We start from the raw sequence: 19,884 nt of genomic DNA on the forward strand, positions 1-19,884 counted from the left end.
GCCGAATATTTATGGGCACGCGACTACAGGCGCTATTTTCAAGAAGCGGGAAATCTACTGAGAGTTTGAATCATCGAGCCGGTTACAAATTTGATCGTCGCATCGGTGCTAGCCTTACAATTTCAAGGCAATAGCGGTTACGTTAAATCTGTTTTTTTTTTTTTTTTTCTTTTTTTGCAAAGAGCAGTATTTGAAATATATTCCAACGACGCTAACATGGAAATACGAAGCCACTCATTATGACAAGAATGTTTGAGAGACATTTGAAGGAATTGTGGATTGCACAGTGGTAAATCCTTGGATGGCGGCAGTTATTATCTACCTTCGGCTGCTTGTACGGTACTTAATTTACATATGTGGATGTAAAAGAATTAACATTAAGAATGGAAAAAAAATTAATAATCTATTTCAAACCACAGGCATAGTCTAACATATATTTGAACCGACCTGACAATCCAGTCTATCAAATAGTCAACAAAATATTGTGGGATGTGAACATGTAACTTGAGGAAAGTATTGGAGTGTTGTATTATATCAAGCATTTAGTTCTCTCCCACTTCCCCTTTGAAAAATTGTTTTCATATGTTCTGCTGCAGCCAAATAAAAGACATCGATCTTTCCTTGGTCCCTAAACGGATTCGCCGATTTATCCCACGCATGTTTTGACTGTTCTATCATCATCGATCGCACCTTTTTCCCCTGATTTTCTAATCGCTGGACAAACTGCTTGCCTTCATGCAGTAGCATATCCCATTCACACATGTATATGAAGACGTCGTGAGGCAGGGCATCGGCAAGCATTTGGTCGGACGCATGGATGGGAGAAGCAAAAGGTGACGCGCGATCGACATGGTCTGGTAGATAGCTATTATCAAAAAGGTCTGTGAGCACTGGGGAGAGAGACTTTCCAGGGAAAGCACATCGGTTACGCCGAATTTCTCGGGATAGAACAAAGTCGAGGATAGGGTACCAGGAGACTATAGAAACAATTTGCATATTCGGGTGGGTGTTTGTGGTGGCGGTAAGGAGTTTGTGAGTAGAATCGTTCCTGAGAAGGTCTGGTCTACTGGAATTCGCGCTGTCATAGCCCAGTTCTGTGAAGTGGGATTGTAAACGAAGGGGCACCGAAAATGCCAGATTGCCACCGGCAGAAAACCCTGTAAGAGTGATCCGTGTAGTGTCAAGATATAGTTCTTCCGCATGGTCTTGTAGATAAAGCAAGGCGTCGACACCATCGTCCACGGCCGCGGGGAATGGGTGCTCTGGCGCTAGTCGGTAATCCACGCTCACGACGACAGCGTTTGCGGTTTTGTTCACAATATGCGCCCATCGAACATCATCCGTCGCTCTTCCCAAGCAAAAACCGCCGCCGTGGAAATTCACAACTACAGGGTATTTCGTGCCCTGCGAGGATGCCTTTGCATAGTCTTTCGGCGTGTAGAAATGGAGCTTCACAGATTGCGAATACGGAAAACGCCGCGGCAGCTTGCGAGTGAAGTGTGCGTCCAACGGCCCAGGCAGAGGAAATCCGTGGAAGAACATTCCAATACGCATCAGAATGCGAAGGACGACGGCCTTTATCAGCAGCCACGCTCGGCCGCCTTTCGATAATGCCGCTGCCATTGCGAAATCTGGTCGAATTATTGTATCTCACGGTCCACTCTCACAACATAGCTGGTGAAAGGGGTGATGAATTCTCCATGCACGGTACTCCTGATCAGCAGCGGCAGGATCTAAGAATAATATATTCACCAGGACCAATGTCGTGGCAAAGTGTCGGTTCGAGGCCGGCCCGAGTCATCTAGTGAAAAAAGCTTAGCATTGGCCGGGGAGAACCGGATGGCCAATTGAGTCGGAGTCGGCAGCTCTTCCACACTGGTAAGCGAAACCGCCTCTTGCTTGACGGCCAGCCTGGCAGCAAGTTCGTCTTCGAAAGGGAGAATTGGTCTTTGGGTGTTTTCAAGATGATGTCATCTTTCTATGCTGACTCATCTTGCCCGGATTAGCAGTGTCGCCGCAACTACCCGCTCACTACTCCGTTCAATGCAACGCAGGATCTGAGAGAAGCCCGGCTCGCTATTGAGCCAGCTAAGGGGGATGGTAAGTGAGCGATTATATATATCCTACTAATCTACCTGGTCGTCTGTATAGCCTGCAGTATCATCCCCGAAATATGGACCACAGCACAGAGGAAGTTTGACCCTTTGTACGACGCGTGCCTGGCTCGAATTGCAAACTATGACATATACATAAGGTTTTCTTTCAGGGCAACCTAGACTAATGGGGCACATCCTCTCGATTCTACGTCTAATGCTTTGTCAGACTGCCGTTCCTTTGAATCAACGCGGATCGCGACATAGAGTGGGATCTAGGTCCTGCGAGTAAAAGGTCATATAGGGCCCATTTTCTTCAGAATAGGCAAAGCTAATCCATGCCTGAGCCAGGGTTGTTTTGTCGATGGGCGTGTTAGGGCTGATTTTCATCCCGAGGTCAGTTGTATTGTCCTATATAGGATGGCAACCTTCCAGTTTTGGGGACACGACTTACAAGTATGATCGCAGGTTTCTCGTATAGTTTTCTGCGTGATCCTTCCATCCTAATGATGAAAAGAACCCGGTAATTGCAGCGGCATTGTCCGTATCGCTCAGACCCCTAAGGGAAAAGTATACTTTGGGCTTTGGAATAGGATTTCCCGGCTGTAATTCCCAATTCACTACTAATGGGTTCAAAGTGGTCGGGTCCTTGAAATGTGGATAGTCATTCGCCATCTGTCGCCGCCCCTCAGGTATTTGCAACCTTCGAAACAAGTCCTTCGCATGCTCAAGGCCTTTCAAATGCCCAGGCTCATTCAGTCGGCCGCCCATAGTCCAGTGTGCCTCAAGCCGATCCATGTCAACTTGCAGTTCAATTGCGTAAATCTTGATGCGGCTTTGTTTAGGCTCTAGCATGTCAAACGAAATACTCCAGGGAGCCGCCGTGCATGAGGTATCACCAAAGCCCTTGCCCACGGAAGTAGCAAAATATTCTTCAACCAAAGATAAGGCCGGGAATACCTGACCTGTCGGGTCGGCGGCACGTGCTGCCCCGAGAAGCAGCTGCGATTCGGGGGTTCCCGTTACTTGAGACTTCAAGGTTGGAAACATATACACCTTCGCTACTAGTGGCCCCTCATGGCGAAAATCAAACGCCATTGTCGTCTGTAGCTCAAAAAGCTTCGCTTTAATGAAGCCCTTTTCCCGAAGCACATCCCTTTCTTCGTCAGATGCCTCCAAGTGCGGTTTCATAGCGTCATATAATGTGGTGGAATATCCAAAATGGTTCAATGCGGGTTTGAGTGTTTTTAAAATTGGAGTGGCTGAAGGCAGATAATCGTCCTCGCCATCAGCTACCGGAACCCGGACAACTGGTAAGAAGCATATGCGGGCTGTTGACTTTGATTTTTGGAAATTCATACTTAATTCGAAATCCGGGTCCCCAGTGGATGGATTAGGGAAAACGCGCCTTGTTCCTAAAGCAGGCCCAAGGTGTGGGTAGAGATGCTCACGGATAAAAGCTAGGTACTCGAATTGTCGGCCAACATCATAACCACCGTCATGGAGAAATTTCGCGAAGATAGGCCCTGTTGCTCTCCACCATCCAGCTTGGTTTTCATCAGAGAAGTGAAATGCGCGATTCAACGCACGATACGGTTCGGTAAAGAGCCCATTGTCGCCTTTAGCGACGCTTCCATCAGTAGAAGTAGCTGAGGCCATTATGGGAACAAGATATGTGTCTGATACCGCTCGAAGAATGTCAATGCGGTTATAGATGAAGTGGATAAAAGAAACAGAGGTTTTTCTGGGTACTAAGGGATTAAAAAATGGAGAAATAGCTGGCTAGGCCTTTGGAAGATGCCATGTCCATGCCCAAGAGACATGCAGCTTGGGCCGCCCAAACTGTGACTAGCAGGTGAGTTGAGCTTTGAAATATGACCAATTGCACATATCACAAAGACTCCGTACAAGGATTCATTCAGTCGATCCAACTCGTATCCAAAATGTGGAATTCGACGAGGCCCGCGACATGTACTCTGTAATCTGATTTGTGAGAGGAGACCGGACTAAGCTGAATATGTAAGACCCCTGGCCGATCATTTAGACCATATTTAAACTTGTAACTTCTTTTCAAGACCCTTCTACGGAGTACGAATCTTCAAATGCTATGTGTCTGAAATACGGGATTGCTAAAGAAAAAAATACGGAGTACTGCCAGCACTATTATTATAACTACTATTATATTACTCCGTACTTTATAGAATATACTCTACGCTGCCAGCCCGGCTGTTCACCAAAACCCCCACTCCATCGCAGATACCAAACAAAGGGACCTAACAGCCCCTCATTTGCCCAGCCTAACCTATATTAATCCAAGGCTTGAAGATCGCTCACTTTCTCGTAGAATTCAACATATCCCCACCCGACTTTGGCCTTGTGCGTTTTCAGGAGCGCCACTGATTAGAAACCGGGCTACTCCGTGGCTGGTCAAAGTAAATCACATGCCTCAGCTAACTAGTCTCGTGGTTGGTACTGCCTATCTCTCTATCGTCAGCCCATGCCAGATGGGTGACTGTTCGTATCAGACCGTTCATCTGAGTTTAGGGTTCAGCCAGACGGCCCGAAAGCTTGGCTTCAAGAAAAGCCTGTACGGTTAACTACGGAGTACCGCGCCGTACTCCGTACAATTAAATTTAATAATAAATAATATCTCTTCGTCGTCAGCTGCATCCACCGGCAGCCTGCATTGTCCCGGGATCAATGCATGTACGTACGGACATGACCATCTTTATTCAGTCCTATTCTTTCTGCCCCTTGACTTTTTTCTTTAGGCGAACGCGACCTCAGCGCTTCCTCGCTTTCTAGTTCCTACTTGTGTCTAAAACGACCACCTCCACCATGAGCATTGCCAGCTGCGCCTTCTTCCCATTCTATTCCACGCTAGGAACGTACCTTATCCTGTTTACCGATAAAGCTGCGTGTCGTGATGTCCTCTCATTTCTTTCCTCGACCCATTGCCAATCCTTTCCTAGGTAATGGCTGTTAACCCCACTCAACTGCCTTTAATGCCATGTGGCCTAGTCTATCTTCTTTGTGGCCACCTCATGGCGGCAAGAGAGCAGATTGCTCACGCCAAGGCACCCATTGATTTGACGAGATATTTACCGGCACTCTATGGCACTTCACAGAATATATAGAGTTGCTAGTTACTCAAAGGCCCTTTCACCCAACAACTACATACTCTCCAAGTATTTGCACATACATAGAATTCATACATAGCTATATGCCAGCTTTGGGTAAGATACAATATCGCCATATGCGACGCTGGGATTATGTCCAGCACACGACATATCGGGGATGAAGACAAGGGTACAACCCACCACACAAATGGAGTTTTCATTATCGAGCGCCTATTTGCACTGCTAGCTATGGTGAATCAATATGCTGTCCAATTTTTATCCCCGATTTACTACTAAACGTTCTAGCCAAGCCTTCAAAGTATTGAAGTGGGATAGTTTCCAATTTGCGATGATAACGATCTTCTACATCTTCAATATGCTCATATTTGGCGACCATCGGATACGAATAGCCATTTCCCTGTGCCACCTAGGCAGATTACTGCACCTTTCTCCTGCAGCAATCTTCCGAGCATTGTTCTGACAGAAGCCAAAGAGGGCCGTTGAAATCAGCGGTAAAGGCAAAAAGAATCTTTCGTCGGGCTGGATTTGCGCTCACGTGCTTCAGCCGCCGTTTAGTCAGCAGTCGTGGTGCACGGGCTCACTCGGCTATGACGTAACAGAGTTCAAGCCGGCCTGCCATCCGTTCCGCGAGAATGACATCACTACCACGTTAGTTTCTGACTGCACTAATGGCCCAGCGCAGATCTGCCAAGCCATGACGAAGGCGACCGCGAAACAAACGGCGATACGAAGATGTGCTGGACCGTGGACAAGCAAGCCGAATCCCGGACGGTGGTTCTGGGATTCACCTAAAGCCTCATGCACCAAGCAGGCTCAAGCTTTTCCCATACTCCATGTCGTTTTAGCGCTGTGCCGTGTAGTGGATGATCCATCGAATAAGAGCTCAATCATCACCGCCCCGCCAAATTCCGATGCTCGCGAAATGATCAGGCGCCTTTAAAAGGTGATTCACATCCGTCTCTTTTCTATACAAATTCAGGTCAAATATTTCCCAAATCTAGTATCATTCTACCAAGCAAAGCACTGTGGGAGCGCGGTTTTCCAAGGTTTTGCCTGCCGCGATAATCCTCCGCAATTCAGTATTGGCCTGTCCTGTCGGAAACTCTTCCACTATCGAGGAAAAGGGTAACTCGCTTTACATTAAGCTTGGGTTTGTCCTTTTTCGAGAATTTTTTTAGCATTTTCTTGAGACTCGAATCCGAGGTTCTCGCATCTCATCTCTGATCGCCGTCTCAAAAAGTCTTCACTGCACAAGAAATATTTGGGCATTCCCTTCCATTTCGACTTTCATGTCCAGATCAGCAATTCAGCTGGATTCGTACCGGGATACTCTACAGCGCCTATCACTCCAATCAAGATTAAGCTACAAGCCTACAAACCGCCATGTCAATCAAACATGCAATAGCCAAAATTAGGAAGGCTAGTTTATCCGATAGTGAGCTGATCCCGCCTCGCCACAGCCTTTCGCATTTTATCCATGGACGCGAGTTTGTCAACTCGAGTGATGAAACGAGCGATGATAACGAATCCATGAGCAGGAAGGAGCTTAAACGTCAAGCGCGACAACAGGCAAAATCACAATCCCGCTCGAGATTAAGCGAAGACTCTAGCATCGATCTTGCACGAAAGAAGGAAAGAGATGAACAAGCCGCAAAAGAGGAGACGGAAGAGATGAGGCGGCGGTATGGCGATTTACCCTTAATGCAGTCGCAGAGCCGCTTTGGGAAAATACTCACACAATTCGACGCGATCACTTCCGCGATGGATGGTCAAGAAATTACATTCCGCGCGCGAATTCATGTCATACGCAGAATGGGCACGAAGCTAGTGTTCATTGTTTTTCGCCAGCAGGTGGCTACGTTGCAAGGCGTCCTTACTGAGACAGAGGGCGAGATATCCACGCTCATGGTACAATGGGCTGAACATCTTCGGGTTGGCTCTATATTGAAAGTAAAGGGCGTGCTTCGAAAACCTGCTATCCCAATCATCGGAACAACTATTCACGATATCGAAGTGCAGATTAAGGAATCTCATGTAGTTGTGAGAAGAGACGAACCTGTTCCATTCAGCGTTTATGAGGCCGAGTTACCAGCTGCGGATGAAGAAAGGATCGAAGGTAGACGCACTCGAGTTCCGGACCGGACAAGGTTAGCAAACCGCATTCTCGATTTACGTACCGACACCTCCCAGTCTATTTTTCGCATTCAGTCTGCGATTTCTTCCCGCTTTCGTTCATCCCTAGACGCAAATGGATTTATTGAGATACACACACCCAAGCTACAGGGTGCAGCTACAGAATCAGGGGCCAGCGTTTTTAATGTGAATTATTTCAATCGACCTGCGTTTTTAGCACAGAGTCCCCAGCTTGCTAAGCAAATGGCTATCGCTGCAGATTTTGAACGAGTCTACGAAATTGGTGCTGTGTTTCGTGCAGAAAATTCAAACACCCATCGCCATTTAACAGAGTATACCGGTCTAGATATCGAAATGGCTATTGAAGAGCACTATCATGAGTCCCTCGAAATTCTCGACCAAACACTTAAATCAATATTTGCAGCAATTTACGACAATTACCAACGCGAAGTACGAATCATTCAACACCAGTTTCCTTCCGAAAACCTAGTCTGGCTTGATAAAACTCCGATTTTCACATTCAGTGAATGTATCAGAATGCTTAACGAATCCGGATGGCGATCAGAAGATGGAAATGAATTGTCTGACCTTGAAGATCTCGGAACTCGTGATGAGATTCAGCTCGGTGCTTTGATTAAGGAGAAGTACCATACCGATTATTACATCATTGACAAGTTTCCTGCTACAGCTCGTCCCTTTTATGCGATGCCAGATCCTAAGGATGACCGATTTACCAACTCGTATGATATCTTTGTTCGGGGCCAGGAGATTGTGTCCGGTGGACAGCGTATCCATGACCCAGAACTGCTAGAGCAGCGTATGAAAAAACTGGGCGTAGATCCTTCTTCTATGGAAGAATATATGGAGGGCTTTCGATGGGGTGCGCCTCCACACGCCGGTGCTGGCATCGGCCTCGAGAGACTGCTTATGCTTATTTTGAAACTGGGCAATATTCGACTGGCTTCCATGTTTCACCGCGATCCTAAAAGCTTTCCAGCTCAAGATCAAACAACGATGCTTAGACACCCAGAAGCGTCTACCCTTGATCGCCCATGGGATAATGATGCCAAATCAGAAACATCGAATACCCCTGGGGAACGCAAACTGCAAGATCTGGAAGAACTCATTGCGAATTATGGAGATTCCACCTCTACCTCTTGGTTTGATGATCGCTTTTTAATATGGCGGGATACTATTACGGGCGCTGCGGTTTCTTATGTGCCTATTCACGGCCACGCCATCATCTCTGGTAATCCGCTGTGCGATGTGTCGCAATATCCAAGAATAGTCACGCAGTTTCTTCGATGGCTCAAGAAGGAAACGAAATTGAGACCTATTTGGCTGCTTTGTTCTATAGAAGTTGAAGAAATTCTCGGCGACAAGCTGGGGTGGCGTAGCCTCTCTTGCGTCGCTGAAGAACGTGTTGACCCGTCGCGCAACCAGGTGGTATCAGATGGTGAAATTGCCCGTAAACTCCGACAAGCTGAAAAAAATGGCGTTAAAATCACTACACTTAAATTTGGCCAGGCAGTTCCTGGAGAGATTCAGAACAAGATTGATATTCGGATCCAAGATTGGCTTGCGAACCGCAAGGGAACACAGATTCATCTTTCTCAAATTACTCCCTGGCGTGACCAGCGCCACAGGCAATACTTCTATGCCACTGATCATGAAGGGAAAATATGCTCTTTCGTTACCCTTGCTCAACTCTCTCCCCGAAATGGCATGCAAGTCAAATACAGTTTCGACTTTCCCGGCTCGCCATCTGGGTCCATCGAGTACATCGTAACCCATGCCATTCAGAGTGCTGGTCGAACTGGCGTCAAAACACTTACATTTGGGGGTGGAGCCACTGCGCATTTGACCCCGGGTCACAATATTAGCAGCACCAAGGCAAAATTCCTGTCAAAAACATACGATACTATTGTTAGACAATTCAAGTTGAATCGGAAAACGGAGTTTAGAGCGAAGCTAGGTGCCCTTGAAGATCCCATGTATATTGCATACCCAAAACATGGCTTGGGAACCAAAGGGATTAGAGCCATTTTGAGCTTTTTTGAAGACTAGAGTTGATTTCATTCTTTCTTTCTCGTGATAGCCTTAATGTTGGTATATTCTTGTAATGACTATTTGTTTCAATCTATTTATGGGGGTGAGATTGTTTTAGATCAACTATGTATAGATATCTAAGAAAGAGATCCATCAATAGCCGAATTGTACTCGTTATCCGCGCAAATATTTCTGTCAAAACTTTGGTCATAACTAATAATTCTCCACTTTTCATTGAACTACTTGTCATCATTCTGGAATTTGCGTCAGGTTGCAATCTAGAATAACTCCGACGATTCCAATTTTCAACTACAAAATTCTGCAAAACAGCCACGTCAATTAATCGCCGCAGTTTCTCATACCAGCATTCTTCAACAAATTCTTCACATACCAATTGACGAACAGCCTTAATTACCCAGGACTGACAAGTATCTTTGACCTCTGCCTGCGTTTTGGCCCGTGGGGGCGGTTGCTGAGTGGCCCGATATGCAACTCGGCCTGAGGTTTGCGCATCAAGAACAGCAAGATGGTACATGTCTTGAAGCCCTGGAAGATCCAAAATATTTACATTTTCGCCGTGCGCATGACTCATGTTTGTATGGTCGCCAATGACCTGATATATTGCGATCTTTGTCCCTCCTGTCCGACAAATAGCGGCCAATGGTGTACCAAACCCTCTCCTTGTCTCTCACCAACGACACAAAGAAGCAGAGGTATGCCATTCTCTGGTAGGTACCTGGAAGGCTTGCCTCTCTTTATCCCCGGCTTAATGTGTATACTCGGCCTTTTCTCCTTTCAGAGCGATTTCGCGGAGTCCTATTCTCTTACTTATGTATCAGTCCATGGTACCTGGTGGGAGAAGAAAGCTTAGTCTTTGAACTAGACAACCGCCTAGAGCGACAGTATGTATCACTGCCACCAAGTTTGAGTCTCTGTCATTCAGCATGTTAGGCTGGATAGCCTACCATTTTGAGATAAACGTCAGCAACCTCCTTCCAAACATTTGGTTTTGTTGGGGGTAAGGTTAATAGGATGTATGATGTTGCCTGCCCAGCACAATAGCTAGGATTAACACTAGCTCTGTCTGCCAGATGTTGGCTGGAGGCTGTGGTGCTTCTCTAGGGACATGGATGTGGACAGCCCTGCTTGCATCCAGCCGGATGCTGCGGTGTAGAAGACCCTGGCGTGTGCAGATTCTGAACCACATGATGTGCGGCGTTCTCCCCCGGCACTCAGACAACATCCAAGCAAAGATCCATAAACATCGCCTGCAGAAGTGCAATGATATTTCTTGGGGAAACGCAAAATATTTGCCGGTTCTAGGGGCGACAATCTACTAGAGATATCACTGCCACCTGTCTCTTTTGATTCTTAGGGTCGACCACAATTCCCACGAAAAAAATTAGGCAATCATCGTCATGGCTTCAAAGTACGATCTCCTAGAATATGATTCTGATGAAGAAAGGGAGAAATTCCCAGCAGTTCCCATGGAGAACTTAATGTCTGCCGCGCTCTTCATGGCTAGCCTTTTTGACCGCGCGGGTGTCCCTTACGGTGTGATGGGCGACTTTGCAATCAATTTAATGGGAGGGGAACGGGAAACCCGCGATGTTGATATTGCCTTTCAAGCTCCTGGCAAAATGCGTGATCTATGGGATATTGTGGAAGGAGAAGAACGGTGTGTCCTCCCCTGAAGGATGATGCTTTGCGATGAACTAATACTGGGCGCCTTCCCCAGCCTTATCGTACCCAATACCCGGCTTCTCAGCAACATCATGAAGGTGTTTGTTCTCACTGGCCCAAACTTTGATGAGTGCACTGTCACAATGCCAATTGAGATAGACCTCATTGAAAGTGGTATTTCTATCATGGTCCCCAAGTCCATCAGGTCTGTTGCAGGGGACTGATCTTTCCTTCGTTTTGCAGGTTTCCAAAACAGCCCTCGAGATTTGAGTACCAATAGGATTGAACTTCAAGCTAAAATTGGAAATGAAACGAACTCCATCTATGCAGTTGGGCTGTATTACCTCCTTCGGGGTAAATTGGCTACATATCAAGCCAGACAGGACGAACGTGATAGATCAGACATTATCCATGTACTGAAAAAATTTCCGGACGAAATTCGAGAGTTTGCAACAAACCTAGAGTCGGATACTGTCTCCTCCTTCCTTGAATCTCTTCCCTCTTATCGTCGCGAGGCGATTGGTGGTATACTCGAAGGTTGAGTACGACGGATAACCAGGAGACTCTAGAAAATGACTGTTATCGTGATTTCAGCCACCGTATGTTTCAGTGTTATAAAGCAACTGCTAGCTGTCATTACTGGGATTGATGATCAACATTTCCTCCTGATCTCAAGATCATGGATATCAAAAAAGGCTTTGGACCAGTAAAAATAGAAAACTAAACACCTGCCTTTTTTTGCAAGCCACTTGACTGTAAATTCTGAAGAACTCACTTTGAAGGCCACTAGCTATAATCCTGGTCTATTTCGTAACCGCGGATTCTTAGACCCAAACTTTCGGAACCGTGTAGCATATATCTCAGGTGAATATTTCCACCCCATACGCCTTTGCTTGCTCTGCACACATTTCTTCCAGAGCTCTCGTCTAGGAGACGGGTTAGGGTCTATCAGGATCCACATATCCTCAACCCCATTGTCTTTCAGAACCTCAATATAGTTCTGCGCCCAATCAGAATCTTTATTACCGTCGAGGTTCAAGTTTTCGCCTCCCCAGTCTTCCGAAAGATCCATCCCGTCAACTAGATCCTCAAGTCTAGTAAATTTCTGGTGTCAATGAGGCTTTGTACATAAATATTAAGCTTTGGGTATGGTAGACCTCCTAACTCAAGGATAAGTGGTATTTCTTCTCATAGTATGCCCATAAGCATACCTTGGCTGCATTCTATATGTTCTGGCGCACATTCTAGGCGACAGTAGCTCGCTGGTACGAGTAGCCAAAAGTTTTTCCTCCCAGCACCCTTGAAACGTGGGTATTTATGATTCAGCAAATTTTAATTGGATAGAGGGCGGGATCCACAAGATTCCAATATATCTTGACGCGACTTGAAGAGCTCGACGGCCCTTTCGTGCTGGTCATTGGGGACGCATAGAATTCGATCCTGGAGGAATGTGGTGGCTTTGTCAGTAGTTAATTGGTAGGGTCAACAGTGAAAATAAAACCCGTTCTCGCCAGCATATGTGGCCAACCGGGCGGCGTGTACCGTAGGATATCAATGCAAATTCAAAATGAAACAACAAGTTATTTTGTTTCGCGTAAGGATACTGACTGACTACTTTGCAAACTTGTTCAGAGGTAGGTAGTACGTCTTTAGGGTTCCCAATGGCTAGTGGGTGGAATGCAGGGGATACAATAGAGGTACTATCCCCTACTGTAGAAATAGGCACTGACATGAGGGGTCCTAGACACGGCCATTTTGAGAACCAGACCTGATGGATTAGGGGCGTATTAAGCGTTCGGACTACATTTCGTCCATGTCCTGCCTGAAATACATAACTACATGCAGAGTAGTTACATGGCTAATTTACATTGAATTTACATTGAACGGAGGTAAAAAATGAAGCTGCTTAAATTATGTTTAAAACCTATCTAGCCTCCTATGAATCATAGCAGAACAAGAGTCCAGTTGAGGAAGCACATGGCAATGGCGACCTCAGCAGCAAAGAGACAAGGACACACCGATGGTACAATACATTAAAGCATCAGAAGGGGATGAGGAATATTTGCATCACCTGAAAGACATAACCGCTTGACCTAGCTTTTATCCCGAACCCCAGTGTATTTTCGTTTGCATGAAAAAGTAGAAAAAAAGAGAAAACTTCGTAATCATCTTTCATCGGAATATTTAGTCAACCTCTTCCATGGTGCTTTCACCAGCGACTTCGGCAGGAGCAGCGGTATCGGCAGCTTTCTCCTCGGTGACTTCAGGCTCTTCATCAACATTCAAACCGAGAGAGACGAGCTTGTGAATGCGCTCAGCGAAACCGGCAGGCTCATCGATGGTGAAACCAGAAACAAGGAGGGAGGTCTCGTAGAGAAGCTGGGTAATAGATTTGACAGTACGGTCGTTCTCACCATCCTGCTCGACCTTCTTCTTCAACTCCTTGATGATAGGCGAACGGGGAGAGATCTCGAAAGTCTTCTTGGAAGCCATGTAAGCGCTCATTGAAGTATCACGGAGAGCCTGGGCTTTCATGATACGTTCCATGTTGGCAGACCAACCGAACTGGCCAGTGCGAATGGCACAAGGGGCACCGATCAATTTGTGGGAAACGACAACCTTCTCGACCTTTTCACCCAAAACATTCTTGAGTGCCTTAGCAAGACCTTCGTACTCCTTTTCTTCAGCCTCGCGGGCCGTCTTCTCTTCCTCAGTCTCCTCCAATTCAAAATCCTTGGTGATATCAATGAGCTTCTTGCCGTCGAACTCCTTGAGCTGAGTCATGGCGTATTCATCAATTGGGTCAACCAAAAACAAGACCTCGAAATTCTTTTCCTTGAGAGAGTCGAGGAATGGAGACTGCTGAACAGCCTTGAGAGATTCGCCAGTGATGTAATACATCTGCTTCTGGTGCTCTTGCATACGAGTAACATAGTCAGTGAGGGAAGTAGTCTCGTCGCCAGACTTGGTAGAATTGAAGCGCAAGAGCTTAGCAAGACCCTGGCGGTTCTGAGAATCCTCATGGATACCAAGCTTGATGTTCTTGCTGAAAGCGGTGTAGAACTTGTCGAACTGCTCACGGTCCTCGGCAATTTCGTTGAAGAGCTCAAGAGACTTCTTGACGATGTTCTTCTTGATGACTTTCATAATCTTGTTCTGCTGAAGGGTCTCACGAGACAAGTTGAGTGGGAGATCTTCGGAATCAACCACGCCCTTGATGAAGCTGAGCCACTCAGGAATGAGCTCAGTGGCATCATCAGTAATGAAGACACGACGGACGTAAAGCTTGATATTGTTCTTAGTCTTCTTGGTCTCGAATAGGTCGAATGGGGCACGTTTGGGAACGAAAAGGATGGCACGGAATTCGAGTTGACCTTCAACGGAGAAGTGTTTAACAGCAAGATGATCCTCCCAATCACTGGAAATATGTTAGAATGAAACTTACTAACAACGAATGTAAATATCTAAAGCATCACTTACTTTGAAAGAGTCTTGTAGAAGGAGCCGTATTCCTCTTGAGTAATATCAGCAGGATTGCGAGTCCAGATAGGCTTGGTTTTGTTAAGCTCTTCCTCCTCGATCTTAGATTCCTTGATCTTTTTGGTCTTCTTAGCCTTCTTTTCCTCTTCTTCGTCATCAACTTCTTCGATTTTGGCCTCCTTTTTGTCATCTTCGTCGGCTTTGGTTTCTTCGGCGTCCTCATCTGGCACCTCCTTCTCGGTCTCCTTCAAAACATGGAGATAGATAGGGTAGGAGATAAATTCGGAGTGCTTCTTAACGACCTCCTTGATTCTGCTTTCGTTGAGGTAGTCGGTTTGTTCTTCCTTGAGGTGAAGAATGATCTTGGTACCACGGCCAAGTGCCTCGCCCTCGGTATCCTGGGTCAAGGTGAAGGTACCACCAGCGCTGGACTCCCAAATGTATTGTTCGTCATCGTTGTGTTTGGAGATAACAGTAACTTTATCAGCAACAAGATAAGCGGAGTAGAATCCAACACCAAATTGACCGATCATAGAGATATCAGCGCCAGCAGTGAGGGCTTCCATGAATTGTTTGGTGCCAGAGCGGGCGATGGTACCAAGGTTGTTAACGAGATCCTAGTGTCAATCGTAAGCAGATATTACGTATTATAAAAGCAAAGTGAACGTAATACATACAGCCTTGGTCATACCAATACCAGTGTCGCGAATGGTAAGGGTCTTGTTATCCTTATCGGGAATGATATCGATGCGGAGATCCTTGTTGGAGTCGAGCTTGCTTGGGTCCGAGAGAGCCTCATAGCGGATCTTATCGAGAGCATCAGAACAGTTGGAAATCAACTCTCGAAGGAAAATTTCCTTGTTCGAGTAGACAGTGTTGATGATAAGAGAAAGGAGCTGAGAGATCTCAGCCTGGAACTCAAAGGTTTCAGACGCCATGATGCTTGAATGAAACGCTGATTCTGCGAAAAGCGGGATAAATTAGCACAAAATCTGCGATAGGCTTATGATAACTAGGATTCCAAAGCTAACATGCAATAGAGCATGAATCTCGTGAAGAAGAGCAAAGTGAACTTGCTGAAGAGGAAGAGCAGAAGCAGCACGACTCACATTAATCTAGATAGAAGGCGGGGAAGATAACAAAGGATAGCTGGAGAGGTAGTAAAAACTGGCGAAGCGAGGAGAGGAGTTGAAGAAGTGAGGGATAGTGTGAAGAAGAGGAAGAGACGAGCGAGGGCGAGGCAGCAAAGAAGAAATAAATCTCTGGAGCTTGAGAGAGCCTAAGCGAATCTTCCACCAACTTCCATGGGGTGCTTCGCACCGCCAGCAGCCGGAACTAGGCCGCTTCGGGCTAGCGACCCAGGTTTCCAAGGTAACGACACCCCCGCCATCAAAGGCGGCAATGTAGCTAGAACAACCACGGCGGTGTTGGGAATGGGCTGCTGTTGACAATGGGATGCGGACAGGGTGGTGCGTCGTTTTGTCCCGTTGGTTGAATTGTGAATCCTGTTTGGGCTTGACTGTCTAGTTACGCCTTGACCCTACCACTGGGACTCCGCATATAACTAGAGCACTGCTTACCATTTTTCCCTTTATGTCTGCTGTGTCTAAGCTCTACCAACATCTTAGGTATCCTTAAGTGCGCCAAAGTTTTGCCAGCGGGCGGTTGCAAGAGGAGGATTGCATCCGATATGCCATCTGACAATGTTGGGAAGTTATAAACGATTCTGCGTGGTTAACTAGTGGGTAGACGGGCAGCTCATCCCGTTTGATGCCAACGTCTATCTAACTCAAAGTGGAAGCCCTACACAATCAGTACGCGAAAGTTCCATGGCATTCGGTGTATAGTTGTCCACCGTCTGTAACTGTTGACATGTACGGAGTACGGAATATGAATAGCTACGGAGAGGTAGTTAATCCCGTAAAATGTTAAAGGATATCCATATTAGCTCCCAACAAGCTCCCACCTCCTATATGAACCAGTAAAGAATAAACCAATTCGCCTGAACAGAATTTTCCATTCCTCGCCACTCTCCACCTACCACAGATTGGGTGGCTGCGTTTGGCTGGCGAAGGGCGGAACCCTCGCCAAGATCTAGACCGTTCTTCAGCCGCTGCGCGCTCGGAAACCCTAAATTCCACCCCGCCGCGCTCCGCCGACCGCTTCAAGGGAAAAGGGGGAAATTAGACGCAGCCACAAAAATCAAAAATACAGGGCATCTGAAATATAGAAATGCATGCTAAAAAACATTTGTCAAACGTCCATGTGCTAACTCCAATAGAATAAGACATATATCGTAAATATAAGGCAAATCCACGCCGTATGACACCTGAAAGCCGCCAACCTGAAGAATTGATGCCAGATAGGCCGTGTATGCATATTAGGATGTCAATAAGCAATACGCAGCTCAGTCCATGAGAGCTAGCCCGTCGCTAATTAAAAAATTCGAACCCAGTTTGAGAGATCCTGAGATACATATCCCAATGTTTTTGCAAGCCAAAATGCTAGCCCTCCCACCACGCCTACGCCTCCGATGACCTGGAGTACAACCCATCCTCGCCGTTTCATATTTTCTTTCATTCGAATCAACCCAAGGGGGTCATGCGGGCTCATGCCGGCAACGCAGTATTGGAGATGCCGGCCATCATGTCTTTGCAACGTTAGAACGCCCTTTTCTTTCTGGAAAGAAGAAACTTGTCCAATGGGGACAAGCGTTCCGTCAGTCACACATTCGTCCAGCCGCTCAGTTAACCACGCCACTCTTTCGTTCTGAGCTAGCCTCACATATTGTTTTCTTTCATTCTGAAGACTGTTTTGCAAGTCTATTGCCCATTTTGCGAGCTTAACTTGAGCGAAGTTCTCCTCACGCTGTGTAAAGTCGGATACCCTAGCTAAGGCGTATTCCGAAAGGCCACCCCCGTGCCGACGAGCTTCGAGAACCTGCGAGTTGGAAATAGATGAAAATGGAGTATTAAACTGGGAGATGCCAAGGTCCGATATCGTAGAGCTTGTGGAAGCCAACTCTTTTGCACGTAGGGGCTCACGCGAACTGCAGGATTGGACTAGCTTTTTTGCCGCTGAATGTCGAAACCAAGTGAAATTGTCTTGGGTGAACATTCTGTCGATAAGTAGGCCCAGCTCAGACGCTACTAGAGGTTGTACATACTCGGGGCTCATCAAAACACTTGCATCCATCATCTCATCGTCATTTGCGGTTGCAGATGAGACTGAGAATGGAGCCAATGGAGTGGAAGAATCATGTTCCTCCGGTGATGGGTGCCCAAAGAAAGTTCGGATGCCATGCTCTCTCATTTTTTGGAGAAATGATGTCTTCAATTTTTGTATCTGACTTGTAGAAAGTGTATCAGCCTTGGCAATCAACGGGATCACATTGCTGAACTCCGATAGACGCTTTATGCATTGAATATCAGACGTAATGGTATCTACCAAAAGGGGTCAGTTATCATAGAAATCAAGAAACATAGCTACGAATTAAGATCTTTACAAAATGTATACGTACCGTCAGAAATGAGGTATAGTATAGCATCAACCTGAGCACCCCCATTCCCGCTGAGTAGGCTTTGAAGGTCAGCATTCGTGGAATCAATTGCGGCGGTAGCCCTATGAAACTGCTTCATCATGTACTGAATCTCCAAACCAGTCTGATCGTGTCGATTCGTACCCGAGTTGAGGGTATCCACAAAACAAATATTTCGCTCCAGAACAACATCGCCTAGACTCTTCCTCCTCCGCAACACTCTCGAGTCTTCAAGATCTGACCACCATGCTGGATATGGCTTAGTACTTGCGTAAACTTCTGTCACTGATGGGATGGCCCGCGGCCGTCGAGGTTTGGCGACAGGGAAAATGTCGGCTTGTTTAGAAGTGCTATGGCGAGTATGTGACGTATTTTGAGGAAGAGGGTCGACATGAACGATATCTTCGCAAGTTTGCACAATGGACTTTAACAGGGACGTTTTCCCAAGACCTGTAGAAATATATATGTAAAACAGTGTATACTCAATCAATCCAGTCCAACCTACCTGTGCTACCAGCAACCATAACCTTTAGCCTTCCAAGAGATTTACCTCTATCCGTAAATGGTCGTCGACTGGGCATCCGTATGCTCGGCATTACAAGTTGTGGAGCGCTGCTCTGAAGGAAACTCCTGCCTTCTAAGGCTTCGTCATCGCTAGATTCTAATGCGCGGCTGCTAGTTTCGTCGGATATTGAGATATCATCAGATCGACGGAATGACCGGGTAGAAATCGACTCAGGGCTTCCATTTAACGATCCCAGTGCAACGGGTGACCCGGGTATTAAAGGAGTTAAAGGGAGGGATGGTACGTTATCCAGTATTTGACTATCTGCAACGGCCAAAGGCAGCTTTCTCGGTTCGGCCTCACTGGTGTTGATCGGTCTGGCCGTGGCTGTCCTACATAGAGTGGTAGGTCTCATATCATCCTCTAGCTCATACCTTTCGTCATGTGGTGGCATTTGAGGCTCTTTCTCAGGAGTCCTAGGGGCCTCGTCGAGGCTTTGTACTCCATATGCAGTATCTTGTAGCCGCCCATATCCAGCCATCTCTGAATGGTCCATATCGTCCCGCCGCAAGAGAAAAAAGGATTCGGGCTGGGCATATGACTCGGTCCCGGCGCGACGAGAAATCGATTGCTTGCGGGGGCTAGGGTGCGGTCGATCCGCCGCAGCGTGCCACATTGTTGGGCGAGGAAGCGGCTAAATCAGGAACGAGCCTCAAGGTGGGTGATTCAGCAGAGAAAAATTCTTCGAAATCCAGTCGGCCCTGTAGTTGCTGGAGAGTGTGTGATGGCGACTTGTTTTGTGGCCGTCATGTTTCTGCCATCGTCATGCGGGCCCCTCAGGCATCCGCGCCCAAATTACGTGGGGTTGGGAGCTAACGACGCACAGGGTACACTACGGAGGAGTTACCCGCCGACACGCCTCTTGGCTGCCCAAAAGCAAGTTAATATGAAGTATCACTTCCGAAGAAGCTTTCAACGCTTATTTGACCATGTATTCTTTTATGTAAGTATGGAGCCGAAGTACTGTGCTGGTTTACTCCAGAACCATACGTTTGTATGTACCCCTTACAGTGCATATATGCCTGTACGGTACTGCACAAACGATCCAAAGCTCCCAGGCTTTCTAGGTGGCAACAACTACGACTAGTTAACTACATAATTATATAACCCGCCCAAACACCATTCTGGCTGTAACCCCGTAACGGGGGGAGGGGGGTTGTAGTTGCTTGGGGTCACGGATCATCAGGTTTCATAGGCAGGCCA

The 19,884-nt window shown here is 46.8% G+C and overlaps 7 protein-coding genes across 7 annotated transcripts; 2 read left to right on the top strand and 5 right to left on the bottom strand.

Annotated features, from left to right (window-relative positions):
- Positions 1 to 534: 534 nt before the first annotated feature.
- LOZ57_001118 (uncharacterized protein) lies at positions 535 to 1,623 on the bottom strand (the record flags this gene model as incomplete). The annotated part of the gene is made up of 1 exon (XM_049250210.1): positions 535 to 1,623. One exon carries the CDS (start codon positions 1,621 to 1,623, stop codon positions 535 to 537), a length of 1,089 nt encoding a protein of 362 aa, XP_049110570.1.
- Positions 1,624 to 2,543: 920 nt separating this feature from the next.
- LOZ57_001119 (uncharacterized protein) lies at positions 2,544 to 3,752 on the bottom strand (the record flags this gene model as incomplete). The annotated part of the gene is made up of 1 exon (XM_049250211.1): positions 2,544 to 3,752. The coding sequence occupies one exon, from the start codon at positions 3,750 to 3,752 to the stop codon at positions 2,544 to 2,546; it is 1,209 nt and encodes a 402-aa protein (XP_049110571.1).
- A 2,864-nt stretch (positions 3,753 to 6,616) lies between these two features.
- On the top strand, positions 6,617 to 9,433 carry DPS1 (aspartate--tRNA ligase dps1; the record flags this gene model as incomplete). Its single annotated transcript, XM_049250212.1, has 1 exon — positions 6,617 to 9,433. One exon carries the CDS (start codon positions 6,617 to 6,619, stop codon positions 9,431 to 9,433), a length of 2,817 nt encoding a protein of 938 aa, XP_049110572.1.
- A 1,400-nt stretch (positions 9,434 to 10,833) lies between these two features.
- Positions 10,834 to 11,640, top strand: LOZ57_001121 (uncharacterized protein; the record flags this gene model as incomplete). Its single annotated transcript, XM_049250213.1, has 3 exons — positions 10,834 to 11,093; positions 11,154 to 11,272; positions 11,342 to 11,640. 3 exons carry the CDS (start codon positions 10,834 to 10,836, stop codon positions 11,638 to 11,640), a joined length of 678 nt encoding a protein of 225 aa, XP_049110573.1.
- Positions 11,641 to 11,888: 248 nt separating this feature from the next.
- On the bottom strand, positions 11,889 to 12,170 carry LOZ57_001122 (uncharacterized protein; the record flags this gene model as incomplete). Its single annotated transcript, XM_049250214.1, has 1 exon — positions 11,889 to 12,170. One exon carries the CDS (start codon positions 12,168 to 12,170, stop codon positions 11,889 to 11,891), a length of 282 nt encoding a protein of 93 aa, XP_049110574.1.
- A 1,112-nt stretch (positions 12,171 to 13,282) lies between these two features.
- Positions 13,283 to 15,516, bottom strand: HSP82 (Hsp90 chaperone hsp82; the record flags this gene model as incomplete). The annotated part of the gene is made up of 3 exons (XM_049250215.1): positions 13,283 to 14,516; positions 14,579 to 15,195; positions 15,256 to 15,516. The coding sequence occupies 3 exons, from the start codon at positions 15,514 to 15,516 to the stop codon at positions 13,283 to 13,285; spliced, it is 2,112 nt and encodes a 703-aa protein (XP_049110575.1).
- Positions 15,517 to 17,014: 1,498 nt separating this feature from the next.
- LOZ57_001124 (uncharacterized protein) lies at positions 17,015 to 19,297 on the bottom strand (the record flags this gene model as incomplete). Its single annotated transcript, XM_049250216.1, has 3 exons — positions 17,015 to 18,021; positions 18,099 to 18,566; positions 18,622 to 19,297. The coding sequence occupies 3 exons, from the start codon at positions 19,295 to 19,297 to the stop codon at positions 17,015 to 17,017; spliced, it is 2,151 nt and encodes a 716-aa protein (XP_049110576.1).
- Between the last annotated feature and the right edge of the window lie 587 nt (positions 19,298 to 19,884).

Source organism: Ophidiomyces ophidiicola (assembly GCF_022830035.1).
Source record: "Ophidiomyces ophidiicola strain CBS 122913 chromosome Unknown scaffold_3, whole genome shotgun sequence".
Classification (NCBI taxonomy): Eukaryota; Fungi; Ascomycota; class Eurotiomycetes; order Onygenales; family Onygenaceae; genus Ophidiomyces; species Ophidiomyces ophidiicola.